Source organism: Heptranchias perlo, chromosome 5 (genome assembly GCF_035084215.1).
Source record: "Heptranchias perlo isolate sHepPer1 chromosome 5, sHepPer1.hap1, whole genome shotgun sequence".
Classification (NCBI taxonomy): domain Eukaryota; kingdom Metazoa; phylum Chordata; class Chondrichthyes; order Hexanchiformes; family Hexanchidae; genus Heptranchias; species Heptranchias perlo.
Window position 1 is genome coordinate 43,283,529 of NC_090329.1, and position 14,790 is coordinate 43,298,318.

At 36.5% G+C, this 14,790-nt stretch overlaps 1 protein-coding gene across 2 annotated transcripts in view; it reads right to left on the reverse strand.

Annotated features, from left to right (window-relative positions):
• The window catches only part of nbas (NBAS subunit of NRZ tethering complex), a 293,872-nt gene that overhangs the window by 197,097 nt on the left and 81,985 nt on the right, over positions 1 to 14,790 (reverse strand). For both annotated transcript variants that reach the window (XM_067984290.1, XM_067984291.1), the window contains exons 22-26: positions 9,221 to 9,310; positions 7,539 to 7,692; positions 1,980 to 2,165; positions 1,233 to 1,406; positions 307 to 440 (exon numbers count right to left, since the gene is read on the reverse strand). In XM_067984290.1, coding sequence (XP_067840391.1) covers positions 307 to 440; positions 1,233 to 1,406; positions 1,980 to 2,165; positions 7,539 to 7,692; positions 9,221 to 9,310 — 738 coding nt within the window. The remainder of the gene's footprint in view (positions 1 to 306; positions 441 to 1,232; positions 1,407 to 1,979; positions 2,166 to 7,538; positions 7,693 to 9,220; positions 9,311 to 14,790) is intronic.

A 14,790-nucleotide genomic window follows, 5' to 3' on the forward strand; every position in this document is an offset into this window, starting at 1 on the left:
TTTCATTAATTTAGGCACTCAATTCTTTTTTTAAAAAATGTCAGCAAGACCACAGGAGAATGACTAGTTATATAATAGAAATAATGTATTTTTCTTAGCCTCCTCATCCCCCATGGCAAGATATTTGTTAACCTCATGAACCTCAGTCATAAGTAAAAAGAAAGAAGTAAATTTTGGGAAATATGAGGTAGGGGAAAGGAGTGTAATGGCAACTATTTGCTTTTAAATATATTAATGGTTTTCAGAATAATTGTTTCTTAATAAATCAATCTACTTATAAATCTTCATAGCTTGGAACATACTTACCCAAAACCTCTCTGTGGTAAACATTCAAGTACATCATAACAAAGAGACAGCTGATCATCTCGCTCACACTTGTAGAGACATTCAAGGGCTACTGTCATCAACTGGTGATGGTCAGGAATAATTTTCTGCTGACACTAATTAAAAAGAAAATACAGAAGGATGGAATGAACCAAATTTTGAGCACATTTTAAGCACATACTTGGTAATTTTATCACTTCTGTCATTGCTCCTATGGCTTTTTTAAGAAAAGAAAAACATCCAAAATAATGCAAGAACAAAATGTATATCAAGTTGCTAAATTACGTTTAAAACATCTGAGTATACAAATCACAAAATCAAAATCAATCATCAATATGAAAGCAGACATGAAAAACATCAAGTACATAAAATCTAGTTGTTCCCAAGGGTGAACAAACTAAAAACATTACATATATTTCGGTTTGAAGCTTAGAACATTGTCAGCCTGGTAGTTTGAACATAATGCCGACAGTAAACAGCCCTTATGTCATGCTGTCTCAGTATATCATACTGTCTCAGTAACTAAATATGAACAGTGTAAATTGATTATATGAATGTGCACATTTCAATTTAGATGATTTATGAACTGCTAAGTAGAATACCACCAAAAATGAACAACACAGCATGCTGTTTCTGTAATGTGCTGTTCTTTTCCAGAATTCCCAATCTCAGCAATGCCAAAGAAGAACATCTGCCAGTCACTTTCCCAAAGGGATGGAGGCAACATTTTTGGATAAGCCACTGAATACTGCAGCAAAGACCTGGGAGCTGGTTGCTTGACTACCCCTTTGGCTGGGGAACTACATATGGTACAATGAGACTCAAGTAGGAGAATTTTTAGACAAGAAAATTAATGCCTCAATATTTATTAAAGCCACCAGTAAAATAAACAGTAGCATCAAACATACATCAGGTTTGGACTGCTGAAATATCTTCAAAGGGTATTTTAAATCCTCTTTTGCCTCTGTTACTAAATACTCTTTTAGCAGCTCATCTGCAAATCCTGGATTTTTACTCTCACAGCGGTGCAGGAATGGAACGACCCACTGGTACACATTCTTTATATACATTTGCTCAGAGGACTACAGAAGAATAAAAAAAAGCCATTAATTACATAACAACAACATATATATTAACACTTTTTGGTGGAAGGGAAAAGTTAAACATCTTTAAGAAGGTTCAGAAGAATTTTATCACAATACCATGCTAAATCTCATTATTTTTAAAGGTTATATTTATTAACATAATTGTGTGAAAACAGCAATCTACTGTGTATGCCTGCATGGAATGGTTAGGCACTGGCTTTTGTTCATAATTCCATAAGTTTTGCTTCCATATTGGTGAAGGGGGGGTGGGGGAAGTAAATCAACTAACAAGTCACTGTTAACTCCTCTTGCACACTTTGTTGCAATGGTGCAAGGTGGTGTTGGCAGAGATTTGGGAACAAGTTAGCCATCCGTGCTTTATGCCTGCAAAATGATGTGGGGACCAAAGAGGAGTTTTTTTTAAATCAATGACAGTAAAAACTTTTCATATGGATTGCTTTTGTGAATGTGGAAAGATATCCCAGTTACACCCAAAAAATTAAATTGCCAAATGGTAACAATCTGAAAATAAATTTGAGGACTTATTGAAATGATATTTGTACAGCCTACATTGATCATTAATTGCCTCAGTTTATCAATGTCCTTCATCTGTTGCAATTCCTTCAGCGAAAGAGTTGGATCAGCCCCCGCCTCATACACAAGTGTTTCCAGAGTGATCAAATCATCACAGAGAACCTCTAACCCAGGGATGTTCCTCTCCTTGCCAAGTCGTACCAGAGATAAGGCACAATCCACCTAAAGACAAACAGAGCAACATTAACATTTATCAAAAGTTTTTGGCATGGATCGTTCATGAAAAGTATTTGATTTTCAGTTCTCTATCCCTTCAAGTTGTCTATTTTACCCGATAGACCCTAATACTATACATCGCTCCACTTTAACATCAATTCTACAGCATGTCTACTACCCCAAGACAATTCTTCCATTTCTCAAGCTCAATGAGACTACCATTTTACTATCAGTTTGTGAATTATGGGGCATTATATGCTATGGACTAATACACCAGGAACTCGTTTAAGACTACTCAAAATGCTGGAAATATTCAGCAGGTCAGGCAGCATCTGTGGAGAGAGAAACAGAGTTAACGTTTCAGGTTGATGACCTTTCGTAAGAACTGGAAGAAGTAAAGATTCAACAGTTTTTAAGCAAGTACAGAGCCAGGCAAAGGGTGAGACACTGGGGAGACCAAACGCAGAATGGGTGATTGCTTTGCTGAACACCTCCGTTCAGTCCACAACAGTGACTCTGAGCTTCAGGTCGCTTGCCATATTAATTCCCTGTCCTACTCCCAATCTGAACTTTCTGTCCTCAGCCTCAGCTCAACAGAAGCTCGACGAACAGCACCTCATCTTTCCATTAAGCACTTTGCAACCTTCCAGACTCAACACTGATTTCAATAATTTCAGATCATAACCACTGGCCCCATTTTTTCGTACAGCAGGTGCTGGTAAAGGTTCTACTGTTGCCATTTACAGCTCCTCGAGACCCATCTTTTGTTTCTTTACTTGTCCCATTATTACCCCCTTTGCCTTGCACCATCATCCCTTTTATCATTTAATCACTCCTGCCCTCCACCCTATCACAGACCTTACCTTTTGTTCTATCCTTCCCTTCCTGGCTCTGTACTTGCTTAAAAACTATTGAATCTTTACTTCTTCCAGTTCTGACGAAAGGTCATCAATCTGAAATGTTAATCCTGTTTCTCTATCCACAGATGCTGCCTGACCTGCTGAGTATTTCCAGCATTTTCTGTTTTCATTTCAGATTTCCAGCATCCGCAGTATTTTACTTTTGTTTTAAGACTGCTCAAACTCATTTCACTCATGACTCAACAAAGCAGAAGTGGGACTTTCACACCACGAGGTGCAGCTAGATTTTGATTCTGGTCCCAGAAGTGAGGGGACAGCATACAACACACAGATCCCAAAAAAAGTTTACTTTCAAAACTAATTTTACTGCAAAATGTGTGAAAGGTTTGACTTGTTCTTAAATCAATCTAAATGGTTTACACTGTATAATACTCCTAATATTGCAGAATGGCAGTTTCTTTTACATACAGTAGTTACAGATCTGTGAATGCCCAAAGACAAGGTTACATAGCCTTTTGTGTTTGTGTACATATGTGATGTCATACAGGTAACTTCAAATATAAACTTATTTTGTTCAATGAACTTCACTGCACAAATTAAATGCTTCAAATTTGACAGCAATATTAATAGCAGCTGAAATTATTACTACGTTTTTATCACTTAAAGAGAAGTTCAAAAACATTAAAATGTAGATGAAAACTAAGTGAACAAGCAGATTTTCCACTTTTAAAGCTTGGTATCATGTGCTGTAGCTTAAGTACTGCATCAACAAATCCCCAGACACCTATGTCTTTCCTTTCTCAACTTTTCTGAAGGGTTGATAATGCTGCAGATAAACATCCCTTCTACGCCTCATGCATTCCCAGGTTAGATGTAGCACAGGTCTAATATAGTGTGGACACCCTAAATACATTTCTGACCACACCAGTTTATTAAACAAGGCACTGAGTCGCCAAATGTTGATCCTTTTATTTGTTTTATACAAATAGTACAGTGAAAATAACCACTGAATAACTTCTCAGCTAAAAAAGTGAGCAAAGGTTGAGAAGGGTCAGATAATAAAACAGAATAACTTATAAATCATTGGTCAACTAAGGATTGAAGAAAAACAGTGGAAAGTACAGAATAGTCTGATTCGGACCACCTGCTTTTTAAATTAACATTTCAATTTTTTTAAAAAATGTATTAACAAAACAAAAATCACAAAAAGATATGTAGCAAAATTATAGATGAGGTGTACTCACCCAACCCCAAATCCATAAAACAAAGTGGATAGGCTAGATCTACATTGTTAGCCTCATTTCCCCAAAAGGGAAGCTACATCATTAAATAAATTTAAAACAGAAATAGACAGTTTCCTAGAAGTAAAGGGAATTAGGGGTTACGGGGAGCGGGCAGGAAATTGGACATGAATTTAGATTTGAGGTTAGGATCAGATCAGCCATGATCTTATTGAATGGCGGAGCAGGCTCGAGGGGCCGATTGGCCTACTCCTGCTCCTATTTCTTATGTTCTTATGTTCTTAAAACAGATGGTTTGAAACTCGTTTATTCACAAATGCAGTCTTCCACAAATGAAATTCACCACTTTAAATAGATGAGTGGATAACCACTGGATATATCACCCTGCCTGCATTTACCTACCGGTATTAAGAAATACGTACTATGGCATGTACGCTATAAATCCATTTCCTGAGAGAATGTACATGTCTTGTATAAAAATAGTGTAAATATATCAATATTGTTCATAAAGAATAGCAATCCACTAAAAAGTGATGCTTTCTTTTTGAACTGAACTGCTATAGTAGTCTAACTATTTTTAAGTTACATTGTTACTTTAGTGTTTTTAACCACAATACTATTTGAGCTACATGAACTTTGAGCACCTAATGCTTTCATGTCCACATAATGTGAACTAAAATTATTTTATACTCGAGTAATATCTTCAGAAAGGACTGCTTGCATTATCAGCATATTGATTCCATACCAGAAACAGAAACATACAGATGTGCTCCCACTTTGTTCAAAATGTTACTTCATACGTGTTTTGAACACCGCAACAGTATTTCTGCTGCAGAGTGTTAATGTAAGGTGGTATTTTGCATCATATAAATCAAGTTTTTCTATTTTAATTTGCCTAAAGGAATACATCATGACAAAAAAAATAATTTTGATGTAAAGAAAGCGTACTTGGGGAAGTTTCAATCATCACTTCACCTGAACCCTTCTCTCCCTCTTGGCTTCACCACAAATGAATGGGCAACGACAGTTAAAATTAGGGCGAAATGAATCAACTATTAACCCTCTCAAGTCCCATTATTAAAAAAATACAATTGAGTTACAGAACTGCTTTGCTCCAGTTCTGTGCTGCTTGATTAGCTAATAGGCAATGAATAGTCAGAAGAGAAAAAAAAGACTCTGATCAGTTACGGCATCAAAAGAAGCTGAAGTGAAATGCAAACAGAATCAGAAAAAGAAACACATTTAAATAAATGAATCAATCAAGATATCAGCATGTAAAAGGCAAGATTTCCTTTTAAGAGAAACAACAAATAGGTGGTCACATTTTCCCCATTACAAAAACAAAAAAGAATGATTGTCAATCTGACTGAAAAGCAAAAATACAGAAGACAGATAGCTGTGTCAAAACTCCAAGGCCTTTGGCAGTGAAATCAAAAATAGAACCGGATTGAAGTTGGCTATGTTAATTCTAGGAATGCCATCAATTAAGGAAAACTCTTTAGTTTGACAATTCTATCACTGAACCTCAGCAATTTAGCATTGCAAAAATTAAAAAGGTATTATGAGGCAAGAGGTGTGCATTTCAAGAGCTTATAAATAATCTTTCACAACTGAAAAGTATTTAGAATTATCAATATATGACATGCACAACCTTTTTCATATTTTTGCAAAGAACTGGATGCATTTTAAATTGAAAATATGCATACGCCACAAGGGAGGTAAAATAATAATCAGCAGCTTCATGTTTCATTACCCCTTTGCGCTCGTCTTGAGGCACTGTAGTTTAATTTTAAAAAGCACCCGCTATTTTCTATGCCTTCAGTGCAGCATTCCTCTTTTTCCAGGTCTATATACAGAGCTGGATTCAAAATGTAGCAGCATTTCTTTTGCACAACAATGAACTTCCTGAGGTTGGGATTTTAAAATTTATGTGGGGGGGGGGGAAATTATTTATTACATGTAATTGGAAAAGTCATTGCACAACACATTAAACTTTTTCTAATGGAACATTTTATTGTATGCGGGGAGTGCGAAGAAAATAACTTAACAATATAGTTTTGCTACTGTTCTAAAAAAAAAATCAGTCAACAAATAATTGTGACCTATAAATATAAGTGCTTTGATATTACATTTCACCAAAGCAGTTTTGCACAAGATGCAACTATGCTGAATACTTTGTAGACACAATGAAATGTGATGCAGGCATGCAATTTGATTGCCAAAATAATCTTTCTTGAATCATACATGAAGGGGCAAGATGTGGCAAAAAAAATCTAAAATTAGCATTAGTTAGGAATCCTGTTAACCAAAGTTATGTCACAAAAAGAAACTACAGAACATTTTTATTGAATTTTTCATTCTGGTTGTTGCAAAATTGATCCATTTAAGCATTTGCTTCCCCAAATAACAAATGTTATCCTGTCAAAATAGTTGCAGCTCCTTTTATTTATTAAAATTAGTTATTGCTTCCTTTTCCCTTTTGGAAAGTTATATGAAATAACTTATTACTCATAAGAAGTAATCACTGTATGAGGTATAGATTTATCATGTGATATGGTTATTTTAAAATTGATAGGTTACACAAATTAAGATCTGGTGCCACGATGTGGTCACTAAAAGCAGCACAGTTTTTGGTGAACATGCAAGCTGCAGGGGAAGAAAACAGCAGCTGTAGCAAAAAAAACTGGACCCATTAATTCTGCTCCATTTATACTGTAAAGACCATTAGAGAGCAGTACCTGCTTTTAGAAAAGTAGAGTCTTCACATGCTTCTGAAGTGCATAGAGACAGAGCTCTGCTCACCAGTATTCAAATGTCAGTGAAATGTCAATTTTAATCAAGAGCAGACTTGCCTTCCGACTTCTTCGCTAAATAACATGAAGACCGTCCACCAGATGGAATGGGAAAATTCCAAACTTTGAAGCTGAATCTCCAGCAGCAGTTATTAGGTTTTGCATCACTGTGAAGCTGAAACTGATTTGTAGTGACAAAACATGCAGTACAACTTCCCACAGGAGTTTTCTGCACCAATACAATTATTTCTTTTTTTAAACTTTCTTCTTTGATTTCTAATCTTGAATGCTTGTGAACTTTTTCTACCTATTCTTTATAATTCTGTTTCTGCTTTTGAAGTTAGTTTTCATACTGTTCATAACCCTGTGAATAAAAACTTAGCAAATGTCTTTCTTGCATAGAAGAATTCAAACTTCTACATGGTATAAAATTTTACTTTAGCATAAAAATGAACATGAAGAACATGCTTTTTTTTCCGATCTCACCTGCCTAGAATAGCTCTCAATCTCCTCTGCACGTTTCTGATACCACTGAGTGAGTGACTCAATAGAGGGCTCCGTAGTTCTGTACTTCAACAGTTCAGGCTGTTCTTCATAAAGAAATTCTGCTACATCTTGCGGACTGCAATCTACGACCATTCTGCCGGAATGGAACAAGCATTGCATTTTATTACATTGAACAGAAATTTCACACATAGGGCCATGAAGTTGGTGAGAGACGACTTATTCAACTATCAACAAAGAAAGCTCGTCATGGCTAAATGCCTTTTATGGATACGTACCGTGTTGGGGCTAGGATTGTTAGTACGAATTATCAAGCAACATCACTTGTTGTTTACCAAATAAATTGTGACGAAAACTTTATTCTGGATCAGTTTTTTGTTAAAAGCAGCTTTGTGCTTTGTTATTGGCTTTTTCTTTTAAGCTTGGAAAGCTCAGCCATAGTATTTTCCCAGTATCAGGATTTACTTTCCCAGCAACTTAATAAATCAGGATTTTTAAATTGAGTGCAATCAAGTTTATTAATTTGAGCATTGCCAGCCTCCATGGCTTATTATACGTACCAAAAAAGCACATTAATCTCCCAAATTTGAGCTTTCAATTGATTGGAAATAAAAGGCTTTAATAAGTGCAGAGTTCCCAAATCTGTTCCCACCTACAAACTGAACATGCCAGAAGAACAAAGTAAGAGATTTTAAAAAATGAGTGGAAGAGAGTTAAATTAGGTAGGAAAATTGTAAAATTGAAGTTAAAAATAAACATAGGATTGACTGAATAGGATAGAAAAATAGGCACAGTGAGATGAATTGATGTATTTAATATATTTTTACTTTTGGTTGAAATACTAGTTTAAGTGTACATTTTAGTGTTTGGAGAGACTGGTTAAGGCAAACTCTGGATATGAAACAAAAACATATGGATACTTTAAGTAAAATGATTTTTCATTTTCAAATGTCGAAACATTGGCTTTTTAAAAAAAAAGTATGTTACCTGTCTACCTATCATTATATATTAAAAATGGTGAGTGATCTCAACATTCTACTCGTATTGCACCTGTAGGAGACGCCGTGAGCACAATATTATCCTACCTAATGTTACGTTGCCGTCAATCAATTGAACTCAAGTCTTTTATGTCTATCCTAACTATTACACTTAAGATTAATCATAGGATGGCAATGTAGCAGTGCATTTACAGGGAATGGCAGGCATCTCGCTAGAGGTAAGTAAAGTCAAATCTGTTGTACTCACATCAGGACCACAAAATAAGTGTTTTTGTGTTCCCCCCACTTCTGTGATTGCCAAATAGCGCAAGTACAGCTCCGCCTGCAAACCTCTTTATTACCACCAATGCGGTGTTTCTCTTCCCCCAAAATTTGGGCCGCCCCAGCCACTGGGCAATTCTGCCTGCCACTGCTGGTTGCTTAACTACCTTCTCTTGACTGCTAACCGACATGCCTGCCCACCTGCCTCGTTAGTTTCGCAGAGCTTCCATGTTTATCAGCAAATCGTTCCCTTCTTCTGTCTACCCCTCCACCGCTCAGTCCTCCCAAAAAAACCCTCAACAAGCCATATTTATTTAACATGTTTAAAGAAGAAGGTGCTTTTAATAATGTTTCCAGCACAGCAGGTAAATTTATGGAATTAAATAGTAAAATGCACAATTTTACCTTAGATTTGGTTCCTCGCACCAATCTAGGTCCTGATGCCTTTGTTCATTCCATGGCAATGCCACCAAATCACCACAATCGTCAACAAATCTGTCAAAAAATTGCAATGCATTCAAAACAAAGTCAGAGATCCCCATCATCTCAGAACTACAATGCGTGTGCAAACGTATGTATAAAGCAAGAGTGCGAGAATGCGAGAGCTTGCAAAAGAGAGTGTTTTTTAGTTACAAAATAACTGCTCCAATTCATTTATGTGTGCTTCATTTTCGGGATTATGCGACTTTCCTGCTTTTATTTTATTACTCTTATACTTTTATATATTTCAAAAAATATGCTGCTCCATAAAACAAATCAAATAGGTGAAATTTTAATTACCCAGTTCACAATAAAAGTACCAAATGTGTTATTCTTAGCTTATGTGTCCTTTTGACCCCATAAATTCATAACTTATACACCAAACTGTGCGACACTGAATTCCAACAATGATAAAATCTTGTATTAAAATTTTTAATATCTTTGTTGGTCTATTAACTTTATTTTTATTTATATTACCAAACTGAATGTTGCTAGCATCATTACAAGGCTATTAATTTACAACCTTCATGGAAAATGGACAGAATAACAGAGTTTGATTCTAAATCCACAAATAAAAATCCTGGAATATCATGCAACAAATCAGTGGCCCTGATCATCAGCGTACAGCTTGGAGTCATCAAGACTGATAGTTTGAGGGAGTTGAAGTAACATGCACAGTTCTGATTGGTTTAATGACTATACCCACTGACATCACTTTTAGCTCTTTGCACTATGAAATTCTGTAACTTCTACAATCCAGTTGCAAGAAAAACATAGTATAAACAGAAAAAAAGAAAAACAAAAGCACAAAAGCAGAAAAAAAAATTAAAATGATTTTAGAAATGCACCCTAATGGAGATAATTTCTCTGTGTTTATTTTAAAAATTCCCATTCTCTTCTGCATTCAACATGTTTGTTGGCTATGAAATTATCCCATTATACTTTGAGTGGTTGATGGAGCCAGTATGTGAAGACGTGCACACAATCTCCTCTATACATTCTTGCCCACCCTTTGACAGCTCACATTCTTCACAGCTTCCCCCTCCCCCATACTTATTTTGGTTGCCAGATGGGTCCCCATCTGAATATTGGGTTACAACAAATTAAAACTTTAATATGATACATTCCTCCCTCCACCGCCGCCCCCCCCCCCCCCCAGTGGACTGGCAATATTCCCTGTCTAGGCACACACGAAGAAGTGCCACTTGGTAGGGGTACTGAAGTGCTGGAGTGTCCAAGGAATACCATACCAGCACAAATCAGCTTCACCATGACAGGAATGGAGAAAGTTCAGAGATAAGAAATAAAATACATTTTTCTTCCAATGGCCCCAATGTAACAGCAAAAAAAAAGTAGAAGAAATCTGTCTATCAAAGGGCACAAGCCAAACATGAGGATGGGCAGGGATGGCATAATTTGGAAGTGAGGCTCTGATCCATTTAGAGACCAATGAACTCCCAAATTCTCAGTTGCTTTGGGAATTTGACCAATGATGTTAGCCAGGACCTGGCTGACTCAGATTTCCGTTGTTCTGGCTGAGTCTAGGTCATTCAGTATTCCAAGGTCTTGTTGGATTTAGTAATTTAGCATTTGATGTCCTTTCAATTACTAATTAGAGCACAAGGTATTTGCTGCATTAAGGATTTGCAATCTTTCCAACTATTCTTTTAGAAGGGACAAATTAGCCATCAGTTTCCAGGCGTAGGTGTTCATCTGAAACCTGGGCAATTTCACTATTTCTGAACAGGCTTTGTAAAATTAGGATAATTAATTTTATAAATTAACTACAGATTAATGGATGCTGTAAGGAATTAGTAGTTTGGAAATTCATTTTTAAGGGTATTGATGAAAATCAAACCACAAAAACTATGCTGAGAATGGTATGCATTTTAAAAAAGCCATTACAATAGTACTATCTCAAACAAATTCATCTTCATGAATACCAAATGCGTCACAAAAAAGCTATTTAAAAAATACACTTAAATCATGGATATATCAGTCACCATTCTACTGATGGAGGTAGATGAAATATACTACTTGGTTATCTCTCAATTGAAAATATTTCAATACATCAGTGTCTCATCAGAAACCATTGGAACATTATCAGGGCTTGCATATGTGCAAATTTAGCCCAATTAAATATGCTGCGCTGCTATTTGTTAGTAATCAGTCACAGATCATCACTGAATAAATTTGAAGTAGTTATATTATTTCTTCATTAGGAATATTGTATGCAACATACAATTATCAATCAATAATAAAACCCATTGCTGTCAAAAAAGATCAAAAACTGAATAAAACTATTATGACCGTGCACACGCACAAATAAAGAGAACATGGGATTGTTTTGAAGGCTGCAGTCACTCTGGATATTCACAATTCCCTGTTTCCCCCATCAACTATTACTGTATAATGTAGCGCATGTCAGATCATATTATAAAACGTGTATTTTTTAAAATTGCAATCGTTTTGCTTGGTTGGAATTGTTCCGAATGTAGATTTAATTCTGATCCAAATCAAGGGTTTAACTGGAATAGGTCAAGTCTGAACTGAAGTGCGAACAACAACTAAATCTACCAAATGCATTTTAAACCTGTGATAATTGTGAGTGTAAGTAGCCTGAATTATTAAAAGTCAGAACAAATACAGCTATTATGGGTTTTATTAATTTTCTGTTTTATTAATTAAACTTGTGCATTGAAATTTAATATCAACCATTACACAAAATTAGAAAATTAACATATAATTGTTATACTGTAATAAATCGCTATTTGCATTACTAAACAACCTACAAAAGCATTTAATAGGCAGTCCTCAGAGATACAATAACAATGTAGAAAATATTTGCATATTAATTGGCCCATTCTATTTGCTTATATCTCATTTATAACACTATAAGTAAAGATATCAAAAGACATAATTTCTTAAGGATGTTGCAGCAGAAATTACAGGCTAACATTGAGCAAAGAACAATATTAAATATTTCAGTCATATTTATGGCGTAAATTACTATTTTACATCAATGAAAACAAAAAACATTCGGGGGCAATTTTTTCTCTTTTTACGCTTGGGTATAAAGAGTTGACTGGGAGCACACAGAGGAAAGCTGCAGAAGGAGAACTGCACACGCACAATGGGCCGTGTCTAATTTTCATAATGCAAGGAAAATCGGGCAGCCTCTGCCGCAGGCACATTCTTCTCCCTGTCCAATTAGCTTCTGTTTGTTCCACCCAAGCAATCCTTCACTCAAGCACAATAATGGGCCGGATTTTGCTGCGAAAATAACAGTGAGTCTAATAGCGCTCACCGTTATTTCAGTGCAAATGGCAGAGCAACTTCTGTCGACCACACATTCACAGATAAACTGCTCTATCAGATGCTCTGCACCTCCATAAGCTTTGCGAGAACAGCATCTCGCCGCCTGGCTCACTATTCAAATGAACGGAATGGCGTGAAGTTCTTGCACTGACCTAATGGATACAAAGTAATCTCGCCAAAAAAAGGTACGCCAAGTGATTTCAAGTCTAAGCACATTTTTAACGGCGTGGTAAGTCTTAATGACTGCCAAACAACCTCTCTGGCACTGAAAATTAACTTTTACAAGTGTAGAGTCTCATTCCCTCAGATTTAAATTGTTGTTGGACATTTAAAAAACGTTTTTAACTTTTATTACTTTTTCTTTCCGTCTCTTTGTTCAATATTTCTTACCCTCTCTTTACTTTGCTTTCTGTACCTGATTTGACATTGAATTCACTATTCTAACTTACATTTCCTGGTTCTGACTCGTTGCTGCTCATCAGATGCTTTAATCTGATTGGATAAGGGGACAGGCAGCTGCTTGCCCCATTCACACAGGTCCCAGCTGCACTGTAGAGGCTCCGTTTTGGATTCAGCGCCTCATGAAAGGAACTTGTAGTGAAAAAAAACAAGAAAAGTTTATGGGCAAGTGCAAGTCTAACAAGTGGCGGGCATTGATTGCTCACTGCTCAGGGGAAAATCCAGGCCAATGCTTTTTGAAACCGTGATCATGCACTACAAATAATACACACAATCATCTATTGCTGGGTTAAAGATCAGCTGTTAAAAGGTTTGGTGAAATTTCTTTATTACTGAGCCCTGCAAAAATAAATGGGCATAAATTGAAAGAACAGCTTATCACAGTTGCCCCAGTCTATAGTACTTTCTGCCATATTTAACAAGTAAAAAAAAAATCAATAAAGCCTAATAGAAAACTGGCAGATGAGGATCTAAAGTAGACAGGCATGGATCAGAGTGGAGACAATTTTCCTCGATCACCTCCATCAGCCTAGTGTACATAGGAACAGGAATAGGCTATTCAGCCCCTCGAGCCTGTTGCGCCATTCAATGAGATCATGGCTGATCTGTATCCTAACTCCATTTAACTGCCTTGGATCCATATCCCTTAATACCTTTGGCTAGTAAAAATCTATCAATCTCAGATTTAAAATTGTTAATTGAGTTAGCATTTACTGCTTTTTGTGGGAGAGTGTTCCACACTTCCACCACCCTTTGTGTGAATAAGTGTTTCTTAACTTCTCTCCTGAATGGCCTGGCTCTGATTTTAAGGTTATGTCTCCTTGTCCAAGTACTATAGTCCCTCACCAGCAGAAAAAATTGCTCTATTTGCCCTATCAATTCCTTTCAAAATCCTAAAAACATCAATCAAATCACCTCTTAAACTTCTATGTTCCAGGGAATGCAAGCCTAGTTTATGCAATCTCTCCTCATAATTTAATCCTTGGAGCCCTGGTAACATTCTGGTGAACCTGCGCTGCACTCCTTCCAAGCCCAATATATCCTTTCTAAGGTGTGGTGCCCAGAATTGTACACAATAACCAGATGCAGTCCAACCAGAGCTTTGCAAAGCAAAACTTCCTCCCCTTTATATTCTGGCCCTCTAGATATAAAGACTAACATTCCATTAGCCTTTTTGATTATTTTTGCACCTGACTACTACATTTTGGTGATGTGTGTACATGAACCCCTAAATCTCTTTGGACCTCCCCTGTTCCTAGCTTTTCACCGTTTAAAAAACTCCTTAAGACCATAATCCTTTTTTGGTCTAAAATGGGTGACCTCACACTTACCTGCATTGAAATCCATCTGCCACAGTTTTGCCCACTCATTTAATCTATCAATGCCTCTTTGTAATTTTATGCTCCCATCTACACTACTTACTATGCCACCTATCTTTGGGATATATGGCTCTCTACTGTGTTATCTAAGTCATTAATAAATATAGTGAATAGTTGAGGCCCCAGCATAGATCCCAGACCTGCTGGAGAAGCCCCAGAAAATATGCAGAACAAGGTGGAGTGCTAGTGATACAGGTATCCACTCCTTAACATCCCAGGAACTGGTGCAGGCAGGATGTTAGGCAGAGGAAAATCGGCCCCATAGAGTTTAACACGAGCCCCTGTGAGAACCGATATTCAAAAATGTAGACCGAAAATAACAAGCAACAAGTCACGCCC